This window comes from Pan paniscus, chromosome 2, assembly GCF_029289425.2.
Source record: "Pan paniscus chromosome 2, NHGRI_mPanPan1-v2.0_pri, whole genome shotgun sequence".
In the NCBI taxonomy this organism is placed as follows: domain Eukaryota; kingdom Metazoa; phylum Chordata; class Mammalia; order Primates; family Hominidae; genus Pan; species Pan paniscus.
This window is the reverse complement of record NC_085926.1, coordinates 121,363,462-121,378,207: the sequence shown is the minus strand read 5'-3', so window position 1 is coordinate 121,378,207 and position 14,746 is coordinate 121,363,462. Positions and strand designations below refer to the sequence as shown.

Genomic DNA, 14,746 nt, shown 5'->3' with positions numbered 1-14,746 from the left:
GTGTACTCGCCAGGCTGAACATGGGGTGGAGAAGGAGAAGCCATCAGGAGGACGGTCATTCTGGGTAAGGCTGGAGGAAGGGCTGTAGGGGTGGTAGGAGGCAGCCACCTCCTCAGAAATGCCCCCAGCCACCACGGCCTCGCTGTGCTTGTTCTAGCCCTCAGAGGAGTTCAGCCCTGGGAACGGCTCATGTGTGAGAGGACTGTGCATTCTGCCTGGACCATCTTTCCAGGGAAATTGGCATGGGGAATTGGGACCTCTGAGCACCCCCTGCTAGGATATAGGAGAGCACTCGCCTTCCCCCTGGGGAGGCCCCAAGGTCTGCTTCTCTGCCTGACCCCACCAAACCCCCATCTTCTAGAGGAGGGATACTTGGCTCCTGCCTTCAGAGAGCTCCCAGCCCAGGACTCTGCTCATGAAAGGAGCAGGCTTGGGTCTGTCTCAGCATCTGAGAGCAAAGGGTATCAGAAGGCACAGGCCTGAGCGGAGGGGGCAGCGTGTGCCCAGCCCTGCCCACCATTCCATCTCAGAGCAAATGCCCACCCCTTGGCCCCCACAGTCCCATGTGCGTGTGCACGGTGCAGACACTTGAGTGCCGTGGGATAATCCTCATGCTGGCTTCCAGTCTCCTTGTCTCAGGCCCAGCCATCTGCTCTAGGACGGTGGCCTCACCATGTTTCTCCCACACCTGGCACCGGGATGCTCAAAGGCCAGCATGGAACCACAGGGAGGACAGAATGAAAAGCGAGACCTTCTGCCATAGGCTGCCCAAGGCCTCTCACTGGGCGTTGGCCTGTGTGTGGAAGAGATGGGAATGGTGCTCCCTGCCACTCCAAGGACATCAGGGGCTGAGCAGGTGCTGTGTCAGGGCTGAGTCCTGGGGTGGCCACCTATGCTCTCCCACTGAGCTGGCCACCCTCCCCTGCCCTTCTTTCCTCATACCCGAGAACCCTTCTTGGCCTCAGGAAGACAGTGTGCTCCTGGGACTGGATTCTTACTGCAGAGGGACTGCCAGCTGCCGGGCCCTGTCCTCTGGGGCCCTTCTGCCTTGGGGCTTGGTGACATGCCTTCTTAGAATAGTGTCAGGGAGCTCTTGAGGGCAGGGGCTTGTCTGTCCTCAGCAGATTGGGAACTCTGAGGACAGAAACGGGTATTGCACCTTAGTCTGAGAGCCCCTTGAGGATGGCATTGCACCCCCTCTTCCCTCCCATCAGGACCCAGTTTCTGGCTGTGGGATGCAGAAGCTGCCCAGTCCTCGGCGCCTAGAGATCTGGGAAGGAGGCTGTGGGATGTGGAGGCCTCAAGGCTGTAGCTGGGGATGCGGGAAAAAGAGAAACTTCCCACCTCCCACGGCGCAGAATCACATCCCCTTAGTGGCTTCCCTCCACTTCCCCTTCTCCGCAGGGGTGGGGCGGGGATGGGTTTTATAGCCAGGGGTCAGGATTCCACAAGCCTGATAGCCAGTGGAGCTTGTGCCCAGCTTGGGCGTGCCCAGCGTGGGCATGAGTAAGGAAGAGGTGGATGTGAGTGTGGGATGGGCCGGCAATTGGGGAGGGCTGGGCTGGTGCCTCTTGGTGGGCTCAAGAGTGAGGCCAGACCTCCTGTATCCTCTTGGGCTGCTGCCTTGTCTGACCCACTCCTGAGCCCGGGGCCAGGGTGGCTCCAGTAACTGGTCTGTCCTCTCACTGCAAGGTGCAGGGAAGTCTCTCCTGTCTATGAAGTCAGCCCTGATGCTCCTTCCCAGGAGGGAAACAGGGAAGTTTCTGTACCATGTGTCCAGATTCTGCTATACAAAATTCCTCGCTCCTATCGGGTGGTATCTCTGTGTCTGTATCTCCCCTACTTGAGAAAGGACCATCTCATTAATTGGCATGCTTGCCCCCTCCCCTGAAATGGCCACCGGCCTTGGATTCTTTTGGAGCCTTATGGCTTCTAAAGGCTTGATGAGAAGAGAGACCAAGTCTGCTGCTGATGGGCCCAGCCTGGAAGCTGTTATCCTATGATCTGGGAGGAGGCGAGTCCTTACAGCTGGGCATTCTGGCTGGGGTTGAGGAGGGGGATTCGCAGCGCCCCCTGCCACCAGGCATGAGCTGAGCTCACTGCCTCTGCCCTGCAGTTGTGACTCAGTGGCTGTGTGGTTTAATGGTAGGTGCCGGGGCATTCCAGTCAGGTGGCTCTGCATTTGAAACCCAGCTCCACCACCTACCTGTATATAAGAGCCTTGGAGAAGTGATGGCAACTGTCTGACCCTCAGTGTCTCCATCTAGCACTTGGAGCTATTGCTATCCACTCCACAGGGCTGTTGTGAGAATTTGTTTACTAATCTGTATAAAACACCCTAACCTACCACCCTGCCCATGGGACTTCCGTGGGCAGCCCGAGAGGAGGTACGTCTACTAAATGACTAGCTCCTCTGGCCACTGTGCCTACCCTCAGTTTTTCAAGATCTTGTTCATTTTAGCTTCTGGCTGCTTTAACTGCTCATCCAAATCTAGACTCAGCTTTGGTGCCACTTTGCCGAGAGAAAGGGGATAAAGCCTGGCAGCATTAGGAGCTGAGCAGAACCCTTCAAGTGCCCCTCTGCCCAGGAGGAAGCTGACAGTCTCAGTGCCTGCACAGTTTTTTGCTTCCTAGTAAAGACTGCATTATTATGAGCTAATGTCTGTGCTGTCCCTGGAGTGGCCAGGGGAGAAACACCGGGTAATGTGATTATTACAACAGTGACAATAACAACAACAGCACACCAACATGCACACACATTTACGGAGAAGGCCGTGAGTTGAGGGGCTGGCTCCAGGCCAGGGCTGTGGTTAGCACACCAGGGATGGCTGTGGCGCTTGAACACAGTGAGTTTCAGGCTTTTCATGCTCAACTCTCTCTCCCACAGTCCTCCCCCATTGAATAAAAAGCCAACAGGACATATCAATAAATCCTTTCCACTATAGCATAGCAGTGGGTTTGATATAATGTGGTCTTGTGCCCGCCTGGGAGGCCAGTGGGGGAGCTCTCAAAAAGGAAGGCAGTGGGCTCCATCTGTCCTGTGCCCCCATGCCCTTTACTCTTTACTTGCCCACTCAGAACTCCTCCCACCCAGTCATTGCCTACCACCCCCCCTTGGGTGACAATGTGAGCCAGGGTACAGGGAGCAATTGCCCTGTGAGAACTCCCCATGGCTCAATCTGATGGTCATAGTGGACCACACCCAGGTGCTAGATTTAGGACTAGGTGTCATGATGAGATAATATCTGTGCTGCTCAGAACCGGCACAAGTGCTAACAGTATGATGTGATTATTGTACTGTAGTGGCTAAAGACCACCTGAGTTTGAATCCTGGGTTTGTCATTCATGTACTGTACAACCTTGAGGCAGTTACCTAACCTGTCTGGGTCTCCGCTTTCTCAGTAGGAAGTGGAGATAATAAAAGTAACCTACTTCTCAGTGCTGGTAAACATGCTTATAATAGTGTGTAGCACCTGGTAAGCCCTACGAAGATTTACTCTTTTATAGTCATTCTTTCAACAGAACAATAAGCACCTGGAGTGATTCCCACCCTTGGGGTCTGTTATATGTTAAACTGTCTCCCAAAAAGGATATTGAAATCCCAACCCACAGTACCTATGACCTTATTTGAAAATAGGGTCTTTGCAAATGACAATGTTAAGATGTCATCAGGGTCAGCCCTAATCCAGTGTGACTGGTGTCCTTATAAAAAGGGGAAATTTGGACAGAGAGACAGACATACGCAGAGGCAAGATGACCTGAAGACAGGGAGAGAACACCATCTACAAGCCAAGGAACACCTGAGGCTACCACAAGCCAGGAGAGAGTCAGGGAACAGATTTTTCCCTCTGGGGAAACAGCCCTCAGAAGGAACCAACTCTGCCAACGTTTTGATTTTGGACTTCTGGCCTTCAGAACTGTGAGACAATAGATTTCCGTTGTTTATGCCACTGAGTTGTGGAATTTTGCTGCAGTAGCCCTAGCAGACTAGTGCAGGATCTGAAGGGGTATGGTGTGGCCACTGCCCCTCACCGCTGCCCTGAGCTGTTTGTTACCCCCAGGGACAAACAGTGTCAGAACTGAGCAGACCGGGGTGGCGAGGCTTCGGCTGGCCTCAAGCCTCTGGCATCTGTCTCAGATGGTCCAGGCTCTTGGCCGTGTAGGAGAATGGAGATGGGGCCATCTGTAGGGCCTGGGGCACAGATCACTCACCCCTCACCTCCCACCCTACCTTCCTGCCTCTCACCTCTTTCTTAGCCCACTTCCTACCTGCTCCAGGCAGGAGGAAAAGGAGAAAGGAGGTAACAAATCTCTGGAGAGGACAACCCAAAGCAGGGTTTTGGCCTGAGCATCTCTACCCATCTTCTCGCCATCTCCTGGAGGCTTAACTGTGATCTCTAAGCGGGAAATGATCTGCCTGTCTAGGGTGTATCTGTGTGTCTGTGCATGCATGTGAGTGTGGATAGAGAATGTCCTTCATTAAGCTGCTGTGGCCTCATGACCATGACTCATAAACTTACAATCAAGCTGTGCTGGACAGAAGAGACCTGTCCCCAGGGTGGGTGATGCCAGCTTCTGATGTAGCAGCCAGTGCCAAGGCCCTCCGCAGCACACCTTGGCAGCCTGCCCCGCCTGCTCCCTCTAAAGAACGGTTTGTTCAGTTTCATTTGAGGAAACAGATATGTCTTGAGCATCTCTGTATGCATAGCCTAGGGATACAGTGATGAGGATGGTTCAGGCTTCACCCACAGGGAGCTCATCATTTGTGCTGGGTGGAGGGGTGGGGGGGTGTCTACAACAACTGCGCAAATAACTCAATACAAGGTAGAATAAAATGAGCACGGGGGAAGTGCAAGGTGAGAGTCGGAGTGGGAAGAGCGACTCAGAGGAGGAGGGGAGCTGAGCAGCATCTGGGGAGGGCTGGATGGGGGAGAGCCCAGGGAAGGTTTCATGAAGGAGGTCACTTTTGAGAGGGGCCGCGCAGCAAGAGCCTCGCTGGCAGGGGGAGCAGTGGAAGCAAAGGATTGGAAGCTGAAATGTGCCACGTATGTCCGGGTACACAGAGTCTTCCCTGGTGACCCACGCACAGGGTCCTCCCTGGAGCAGGCAGGAGTTGAGGCTGGAATGTGACACATCATGGTTGCCCTCACATGCTGGGGTGAGGAGTATCTACAGAACCGAAGTGTAAAAGAGGATCCACTGAGGTCTGCAGGCAGGAGTGCACGGTCGGTTGGACAGGGAGCATTTACAGGATTGAGGAGGCTGATGCAAGTCTGGCAACGTGGATATGGGGCCTGAGGTGGGAGTAGGAAGGAAACGGTGAAGGGAGAGACATTTCTGTTGGAAAAGTGACAGGATTTGGCAAGCAAGGAAGAGGAGGCGTGGAAGATGAGCCAGAGTGATGGAATAGTGCTGCCATTCAAAGAGAAGTGGGTGGGCGGACGGCACTTCCCTGGCCTGTGGGGGCGCGTGGAGGGGAGGGCCTTGAGTGCCACCTGACTGTGTGCTCCTCAGATGCATGGAGGGCCTGGAATCATGATGAGGGGAGGGGATGCGGTGCTCTCTCGGGCACCGGCTGCACTATCAGCGTTCCCTGGAGAAACAGAACCCTTAGGATTTATATAGACATATAGAAAGATTTACTGTGGGGGATTGGCTCATGCCGTTACGGAGACTGAGAAGACCCATGAGCTGTTGTCTGTAAGCTGGAGGACCAGAAAAGCCAGTGACGTGGTTTCAGTCCAAGCCTGAAGGCCTGAAACCCAGGAGAGACAATGGTGTAAGTCCCAGCCTAAGTCAGAGGCCTGAGAACCAGGAGCCCGCTGTCCAAGGGCAGGGGAAGATGGATGTCTCAGCTCAAGAAGAGAGTGAATTCTCCCCTCCTCTACCTTTTTGCTCTATTCAAGCCTTCAGTGGATTTGATAACGCCCACCTGAATTTGGTGAGGGCGATTGCTATGGTTTGAGTTTGTTTCCACCGAAACTCACGTTGAAATTTGATCTCCGATGTGGTGGTGTTGGAAGATGGGGCCTAGTGGAAGGTGTGTGGGTCATGGGGTCAGATCCCTCAGGAATGACTTGGTGCTGTTCTTCTGGTAGTGAGTGAGTTCTCACTCTGCTGAGGCTGGATTCGTTCCTGGGAGAGTGAGTTGTTGTAAAGCCAGGGCGCCCATAGGTTTTGTTCCTTCACACGTATCTGCTTCCCCTTTGATCTTTGCCATGTTGTGACACAGCATGAAAAGCCTTCTGCAGAAGCGGAGCAGATGCTGGTGCCATGCTTCTTGAACTTTTCAGCCTGCAGAAGCATGAGCTAAATATACCTCTTTTCTTTCTAAATTACCCAGTCTCAGGTATTCTGTTATAGCAACACAAAATGTACTAAGGCAGCGATTTTCTTTACTCAGTTGGCTGATTCCAATGCTAATCTCTTCTGGATGTACCCTTGCAGATACACCCAGATATAATGTTTTACAGCTATGTGGGCATCCCTTAGCCTAGTCAAGTTCACATGTAAAATTAGCCCTCATGCCAGGGATGGTGGGAACATGGACCAGGTGGTAAGGTGGGATCTTTTGGTGAACATGTGCCACTGGCCTTTCCAGGAACCAGTGATCAGTGTGGGTCTCAGCTCCTGGGGTCTGAGTGCTCTGTAAATTAGACCTGCTGATGGGGCACAGTGGCTGGGTTCACCAGGGAAATGAGCCCACTCTGATTACTGTGAATGGCAGTTTCCTTGACTGCAGAATTGTTGGTAGTCATGGCTGGTCCAGAGTCTCGCTCTGTTGGAAGGCCACCCACTCTGCATTTTCCTCCAGCACATTGCAGGCATCCCAGGCCATCTTACCTTACGAGCCTTCATTTATATCATTTTCTGAGTTCTATTTCTTAAAATTCTAGAATGTCAGGGCTGGAAAGAAGTATAACCATCATCTCCAGCCCTTTCATTTTCAGAGGAAAAAATGGAGGCCCAGAGAGGTGAGGTGACCACCCAGGGTCACATGGCTATTCCATGGCTGATTTAGACCCATCTGAATGGATCGGATTTAGACCTGCCATCTTCTGACTTGAGATACTGTCCCATGGCTCATGTCTTTTCCATGTTACTTCCTTTATTTGTAGATTTCTGGCCACTTCAATGCCAGGAGTGACACATCCATCTCTAGCATTCAGCAAAGTGGACATTTAGTAAGGACTTGTCCCTGAATGAGAGAAGGACAATGACTGGCCTGTGCAAATATCTGTTCAGTTACAGAGTTCTGGGGGCAAGGGCTTAAGGTAATGTTCTCTCTGGGGACCTGTCTGTCCAGGGCTTGTGAGGGGAGGAGGGCTCACTGGCCAGCGGGTCGTTATCTCCCTCACTGCCCCATTAGGGAGCCCAGGAAGAGGAATGAGGAGAGAAGGTGGGAGCCTCTCACTGACTTCCTGAAGATGCAGAGCCACCTGTGGCCTTTTCATGCCTCCTGCCCTGGATCACATGGTGGTGGTGGGGTAGGGGGGAACCTGGTACCTTGGGGATGCCAAGAAATCAGGGGCTCTTGAGCTAGACAGATCTGCTGTGGGGACAGATGGAACTGCAATGCACCTTTGGCTCTCAGCTCTCTCGGGGGAAGGAGCTATTCGTCTGCTCAGGCTGCTGTAACATTTACCAGAGATTGGGGGCATAAACAACAGAAATGTATTTTCTCACAGTTCTGGAGGCTGGAAGTCAGGATCAAGGTGCCAGAGGATTGGGGTCGGATGAGGATTCTCCCTTTGGGTTGCAGATGGCTGCCTTTCGCTGGGTCTTTTCTCTGTGTTCTCACAAAGCGAGAGATATCTCTGGAGTCTACTCTTTTTCCTGTGAGATGAGGGTCCCAATCTTATGACGTCATTTAAGCCTAATTACCTCCCTCAAGTCTTCATCGCCAAATACACTCACACTCATGCATACACACACACAAATACACTCCCACCCTCTCTCCTCATTCCTCTTCCTGGGGTCCGTAATGGGGCAGTGAGGGAGATAACTGCTCACTGGCCAGTGAGCCCTCCTCCCCTCACAAGCCCTGGACAGGGCTTCAACAGAGGAATTTTGGGGGCCATAATTCAGTTCGTGGCAGAGAGAGTTTGTGAATAGTAAGAGCCACGGGTTAGTATTTTCCTCTATCAGGCTGCCTTGTCCCCAGCATGAAAGCCCTATCGGGTAGGAGTTTGCTCAAAATCTTGAGGTCTCTACCAGTTTCTATGAGAGACTTGTTCTGCGTCCTTCAGTGCCTTAGAGCCTCCTCCCTCCTTTCTAGTCAAATCAGGGACAGGGAGGCCCTTTGGGAGGTTGTCCAGGCTGTTCCACTGTTAAGCAGCCTGGTGTCTTCCCCAAGACAAGGGGACAAAATGTTCTGGCTATAAATGTCCTAGGGAAGGAGGTTATTGCCTTTAGCCCCTTTTTGGGGAAGCGTCTGGAAGTAAGTCCTGAGGAATGAAGTCTCAGAAAGAGGGCTGTTGCAGCAGAGGTGACCTGTCCATTCAAACAGGTCCTGGAGGAGAATGGGCCCCACGGAGGGTGAGTGTCATGGCCACCTCAGGCCTCCCACACCACCTGTCCCTTTCTGCTGATTCTCCTTCTCCTTTGCTCTTCCCCCTTCTTGGACACCTCACCTGGGGCCTGTACTGTAACCCCTGACCCTAGGTGGGAAGTTTATCTTGGATTTTTTGGTATGGAACATTCAAAGTAGAGAAAATAATGAACTACCATATACCTACCATTCAACCAGCAGTTGTCACGATTTTGCCGCATTGATTTCACTTACTCTTTTTTCTTTTTTTCTTCTTGCTGAAGTATATTAAAGCAAATTCCAGCCATCATGTCCATTTACCCCTATACACCTAGCATGTATTTCTGGAAACAATCTGTACCTGAATTTGATCTTTGCCTCTCTGTGATCCTGGGTCCACTAAAGATGCTCAGTTTCCTCACTGTGAACGACCTCCAATGGCATGGTGTTTGGGTTAAATGAAGGAGAACTTAAAAAGAAAAACAATGTAGTAAGAAGGCGCACCAGATTAGACCCAGAGGCCTGGGCTTTGTAATTAAACTGCCTTCTCTCTGGTTGGAGCTCCTCCCCAAGGCCACAGAGGCGCTGTGGGACATGCCACCCCCTCTTTCTGGTTGCAGGAAAAGTAATCATTTTCTAAACGGTCCCGCAGACGCTGAAGAGAGGCTCATTAGTTCTCCCAGGGGCCGCCATCACCCCTGGGAGGACAAGCTCAGAAAGAATCTGGGTCATTTTCTTTTGTGCCATGAAGCCCTCCCCAGGGCTCTGGTGAGAAGTGATCTGATCGGCCGAGGCCACAGGCACACTGACACCTGGCGGGCCCACTCTGGCTCTGGCGTGGAGGTGGTACTAGTGTACCGTGGAGCTGGGGGAGAGGCTGGATAACCCTCTGTCCGGGCATGGCAGAGGGTTCCACCCTGTCCCCTGGTCCCCAGCTGAGCCAAAGGAAGTTTTATGATTCCATCCCATTCCTCTCTAACAAATGCATTTCTCTCCCTCCCTTGGCAACCTAAGCCGTGTTTACAGAAAATATGAGTCTAGAATAAACAGTTCCTATCAGACCCGAGGGCCAGTGGGGGCTGTGGGAGAATCCATGGATCCTCTCCCTGGTGATGAGGGGTGGCTGTGGGCCCTGCTGTAGCTCACCCCAAGGATCTTCTCTCTAGGGACCCAAGGGGCCGCAGTGGTGGAAGCTTTGGAGTGAGCCATATGTTCAAATCCTGCTTCTGGCTATGACTACCTGTGCAACCTTGGGCAGGTTACTTAGCCCCTCAGGGCCCCAGTTTCCTCATCTGTCGATCCTCCGGAGGGTTGCTTTAAAGATGAGCCATCAGGGCCGGGCAGGGTGGCTTGTGCCTGTAATCCCAAGCACTTTGGGAGGCTGAGGCGGGCAGATCACTTGAGGTCAAGAGTTTGAGACCAGCATGGGCAATGTGGTGAAACCCCATCTCTACTAAAAATACAAAAATTAGCCGGGCATGGTGGCGCGTGCCTGTAATCCCAGCTACTTGGGAGGCTGAGGCAGGAGAATTGCTTGAACCCAGCAGGCAGAGGTTACAGTGAACCAAGATCATGCCACTGCACTCCAGCCTGAGCGACACAGCCAGACTTTGTCTCAAAAAAAAAAAAAAAAAAAAAAAAATAAGCCATAAGGTCAAGCCCTAGCTTAGAAGTGGTCCTCAGAAATGCTGCTTTCTCTCCCCTGAGTGGGAGCTCCTCATCCCCTGGTGTTTAGTCCTGGACACAGGAATCACTGGCTGAAGGAACATCTGTATGGTTTCCGAGGAGCATTTGCCATGCGTTAGCTTGTTGGAGTGTCAGCGAAGTGGAAACTATTATCATCCCCATTTTACAGTTTAGAAAAAAAGGCTTAGAGAGGATAAAGGGTCCCACAGAGCTGCACAGTAAGTGTGCAGGTGGGGCGTGGGTGTGGGATGAGCTAGTAGGTGAGATGAGTGTAGAGGGGCTGGCAGGAGGGCCATTCTGGGATTGTCCACTTGGGAGCAGAGAAGGCTGGGGTGGACTGAGGAGTGGTGGCAGGTCTTTGAAGTTTTGGTGTCCCCCAAAGTCATTCTTCATTGACTCATCACAGGCAGATGCCGGGCAGCTTATATGTCTTTAGCCCATGACATAGTGTCCAGACCACCTTCTCAGTCTCTCTCCCTCCTCCCTTCTGCGTTTTATCTGAATCAGGGCTGGCAGGGAACTTCACAGTCATCTCCCCAAATTCTTTCAGCATCGTCCCATCTGAGAGTGAGGCTGAACACACAGGATCACACAGTTCGCAGCTGGGCTGAGGTGCAGTTCCTGGGCCTCACTCTGTCCGTTCTGCAGCCCCCCCACCCCTTTGTCTCCCCAGCTCTCTGCTGCCATTTGCTCCTTCAGGGACAGACACTGGGTTTCATGTCTCTTGCACCCAACATGGTCAGGCTTGTAGAACAAAGCAAAGGCAGGTGAACTGCTTTCCCTGCCCTCACTGAGGAAGAGCAAGAGGGCCTCAAGCTGTAGCCTGAGGGATTTAGGTTAGACTGACAGCAGGCCAGGCAGAGTGACTTGGATGGGCCTGTAGTCTTGTTTCCAAAGGCTGTTAATCGGTTGCTCCCTCTGGTAAGAGCCTCACTGCTCTGGGATTTGTTTGCTGGGATCCTATGCAGCTCTGGATACGGAATCCTCCCCTGACCTGGCCTCTCAACACAGGCTTCAGGTTTCTGAGGGGAGGCCCTCTGCAAGCCAGGTTTTCTGTGACTCTACTGTGGAAATTCTGTCTGGGAGGGGGTATCTCCCTCCCTGCTCAGGCTGGGATCAGAGGCCTCCAGAAATCAACCACCCTTCCTTGGGCCCAGCCCACCCAGGGGCCTGAGCTCATGGCTCAGCCATCTCTCTGCTCAGGGACGGGAAGTGCTCCTGCCTGCTTCAGTTTAGGGTTTGGGGAAATGTTCCGTGTTCCGTGTTTTAGGCACGCTCAGCTCCTGCCTTCCGAAAGGTCACTGCTTAAGAAAACAGCCTGGTCCTTGGCTTGGCCCATCTGCTGGGAGATGGGCTGTGATTCCTCTCCCACGAACTGGCAGAGTTTCCAAGATGAAAATGGGAAAACAGAACAGGGGAGTGAGCCTGGTCCCGTCCCGGAGGAGCCGGCGTCATGAAGCCTGTGTCTGCTGAGGACGGTGAGGTCGTCTCCAGGGGGCTCCGTGACTTCTTAGAGATGTGGATTTAACCAGGAGACAGTGCAGGCTGGCCTGTGCCGCCTGCTCTATCAGGCTGTGCTGGGCATCTGTGCCGGGAGAGGGACGCCGTCACCAGCTGTTCTGACAGGCACGTTCCTGGACGGGGCTATTTAGGGCAGTCATTGAACGAAGCACATAACCATGACTGCCTTTTTTTTTTTTTTTTTTGTCATTGTTTGTTTGTTTTGTTTTTAGCGTGAGGAAGGATCCAGATGTTTCTAGTTCTGCAGATGTCTTTTTGTGGTAAAGCTGAAGAACAGAGATAGGAAATGAGGGATGGGGGAGTTGGATCCCAGAGGCTTCCACATCACCAGATGACCCTCAATGGGGCCTCAGGTTCCTTCTGCACCAGACCCCCATTAACCCCGACTCCCAGCTCCCCAGCACATCTTCCTCCAAGGTTTTTGCTCTTAGCCTCTCCGAGCTCTCTCTGCCACCGCAACACAGAGGCTGTCAGTGCTGTAACTGCTGTCTTCATACGCTTGAAATCTCACTCCCAAACCATCCCTGCAGCCCTGGCCCCTTTGGGAACCCCAGTGTACATGGTTTCCGGGCTTTTGGAGGACACAGTGGTTGCGTTGTCTGGCGTCTATTCAGAGTTGGGGGAGAGCCCGCGGGGACGTCCTATTGGGTCCTTTCTCTGTTACTGTCTGTTCTTACTTCTCCCACCACACCCTGTCTCCTGTTGGGGCGAATACCTTCTCTAAGGGCAGCCTGGTGGCAGGAATCTGCAGTAGGACACAGGGCCCCCAGGCCATGGCTAGAGAGGCCTATGAGGCAAAGTGTCCTCTTTCCTGCCGCAGCATGCCCCTTGTGGTCAGGAAGCCTCGAGGTCTAGCTTCGTTCCCTCCTGCTGTCTCTTCCCATCCTCCCCTATGTGGAGGAAGGTTTTATGAGTGGGGGCTTGTTGGCACCTTCTCAAAAGGAGAGGGCAGGCATCCTGAGCTCCTGGATGCTGGCAGAGCCTAGGGTAGGATAGTTCAGATGCCTGTCTGGGGAGAGGGCATGTTCCAAAGGTGGAGTTCTGTGTGGGTGGGCTTGGTACCTGGGCCCACAGGCTGCGGGGATGGACACTGGGCTATGCGGGGGCAGGGGATGGGTGACAGGGCCACAGTGAGTCCACCTGGGACTCTGTTGTGCTGTCAACGGTGGACAGCCCCACGTGGGCCTGCTCACCTGTATTGACATGTCAGCTCAGGTGTCCCATTAGGTTAAGCTGTGAGCCCAGAGGCTTTGGTCCCAGGGCCACCCTGGTCACCAGGCTGTGAGGACAGGAGCAACTGTTGCCCCACCCTGCTTTGCCTCTGGAACGAGTCCTGGGGTTGGACTGGGGGTGCTGGGCCTGGCACTCTGTGGGAGCTTGGACTTAAAACATGTTGCTGGCTGGGGGTTGGGGATAAGAGGCAGGGGAAGGAGAAAGATAGGCACTGGGATCCTGGGCCAGGCTTAGGCCTTTGTCCTTTGTCCCCTCAGGCTGAGTCAGCATCTGTTGTCTCAGGAGTTTCTGTCTCAGGCCAGGCACTATGAGTGTTACCTCCCCTAGGTGCCGAGGACAGGCCCCCAGCCCGGTGATCTAACTCTTTAGTCAGTGATCGGTGAGGCCTGTCAGGGGTCTGCTCCCTGCTTATTTGAGGCTCTGGTTTCCCTTCTGAACTGAAGAGAATCCAGTCCACTTGCCAGACACTTGTTTTGCTCTTATACTTGCTCAGCCCTCTGAGTGGACCCCAATGGTGGATGGCAGGCTCTCTTCGAAGCAGGCACTAGTACGCCCTTGACTGTGGATTCCAGGAGGCCCAGGGAAACTGCAATGGAAGAGGTTGGTGGAGGCACAGGGCAAGGAGGAAGAGCTTTCTGGCAGACTGAAACAGGAGGCTCATGGAGGGAACGGGTTAGGCTTGGTAGTAGAGGGCATATTTGACAAACCTGAGTGATTTGGTGTAGCTGCTGCTTTGGAGATGCGTGGGTGCTGGAATGGCTAGTGCTAAGGAATTTAGGCCGTATCCAGTAGGTGATAGCTATTTAAGTTGTTTGAATAAGGATGGGGTGAGATGGCTCACGTCTGTAATCCCAGCACTTTGGGAGGCCCAGGCAGAAGGATCACTTGAGGCCAGGAGATTGAGAGCAGCCTGGGCAACATAGTGAGACTGCATCTCTACAAAAAATGAAGAAGTTAGCCCAGCAAGGTGATACATGCCTGTAGTCCTAGCTACTCAAGATGCTGAGGTGGGAGGATCGCTTGAGCTCAGGAGTTCGAGGCTGCAGTAAGCTATGATTGCACCACTGCACTCCAGCCTGGGCGACAGAGCTAGTGAGATTCTACCTCCAAAAAAAAAAAAAAAAAAAAGAATGGATGTGATGGTGATTAAGAGCTGCCATTGTTGAGCCTTTATTTTATGTCCTTTATGTGTCCTGTTAGATTTCATTCTTACTGCAGCTTTCTAAGGTGGACGTTATGTTGGTTTTCACCTGGTCATTCCAAAGGCAGACAGAGTGCAGGATGTGGCCAAGGGTGTTGGAATAATAGGAGATTAGCCCTTCCCCAACAGGCAGTTCACCTTGGGATATGGCTCTACCATTCCTACTTATGCCTGGGAGGTACGGGGTGGCCCCAGGCTGCTGTGTTGAGGAGGAGGAGGAGGAATTGGGGGATAAGGGTTGGGGGAGGAGGAGGAGGGGGATGGAACTCTGCCAAGACAGAGCTGCCCTGGAGGGAGTCTTTGTGGGCTGTTTCCTGAGGAGTTCTACAAGGGAAGCTTCCAGTCACTCTGCCATCCTTAAGGGTGATGAGCTGTGTTCCAGCCCCCATCCTTCCCTCCCCTTCTCATTCTCCTAGTTCTGGTGGAGGCCCTGAGGGCAGATGGGGGCCTCTCACTGGGTTGACTGGATCCAGCACCTGCTCATGTGGGAGAGCAGAGGGACCTCAGGGCTGTGGGGCCACACTGCCTCAGGGAACACAGGTCTCAGTTGGGGAAGTGGGTGTGGGAGGACCTGT

The 14,746-nt window shown here is 53.1% G+C and overlaps 1 protein-coding gene across 2 annotated transcripts in view; it reads left to right on the top strand.

Annotated features, from left to right (window-relative positions):
* Positions 1-14,746, top strand: part of ADCY5 (adenylate cyclase 5) — a 167,105-nt gene that overhangs the window by 24,380 nt on the left and 127,979 nt on the right. Inside the window, exon 1 of one of the 2 annotated variants that reach the window (XM_034957194.3) lies at positions 5,828-5,941. The exons of the other annotated variant lie outside the window; for it this stretch is intronic. Within the exon in view, the coding sequence (XP_034813085.1) occupies positions 5,843-5,941 (99 nt within the window). The 5' untranslated portion in view covers positions 5,828-5,842. Of the gene's footprint in view, positions 1-5,827; positions 5,942-14,746 lie in introns of those variants that run through there. 2 annotated transcript variants of the gene reach the window in all.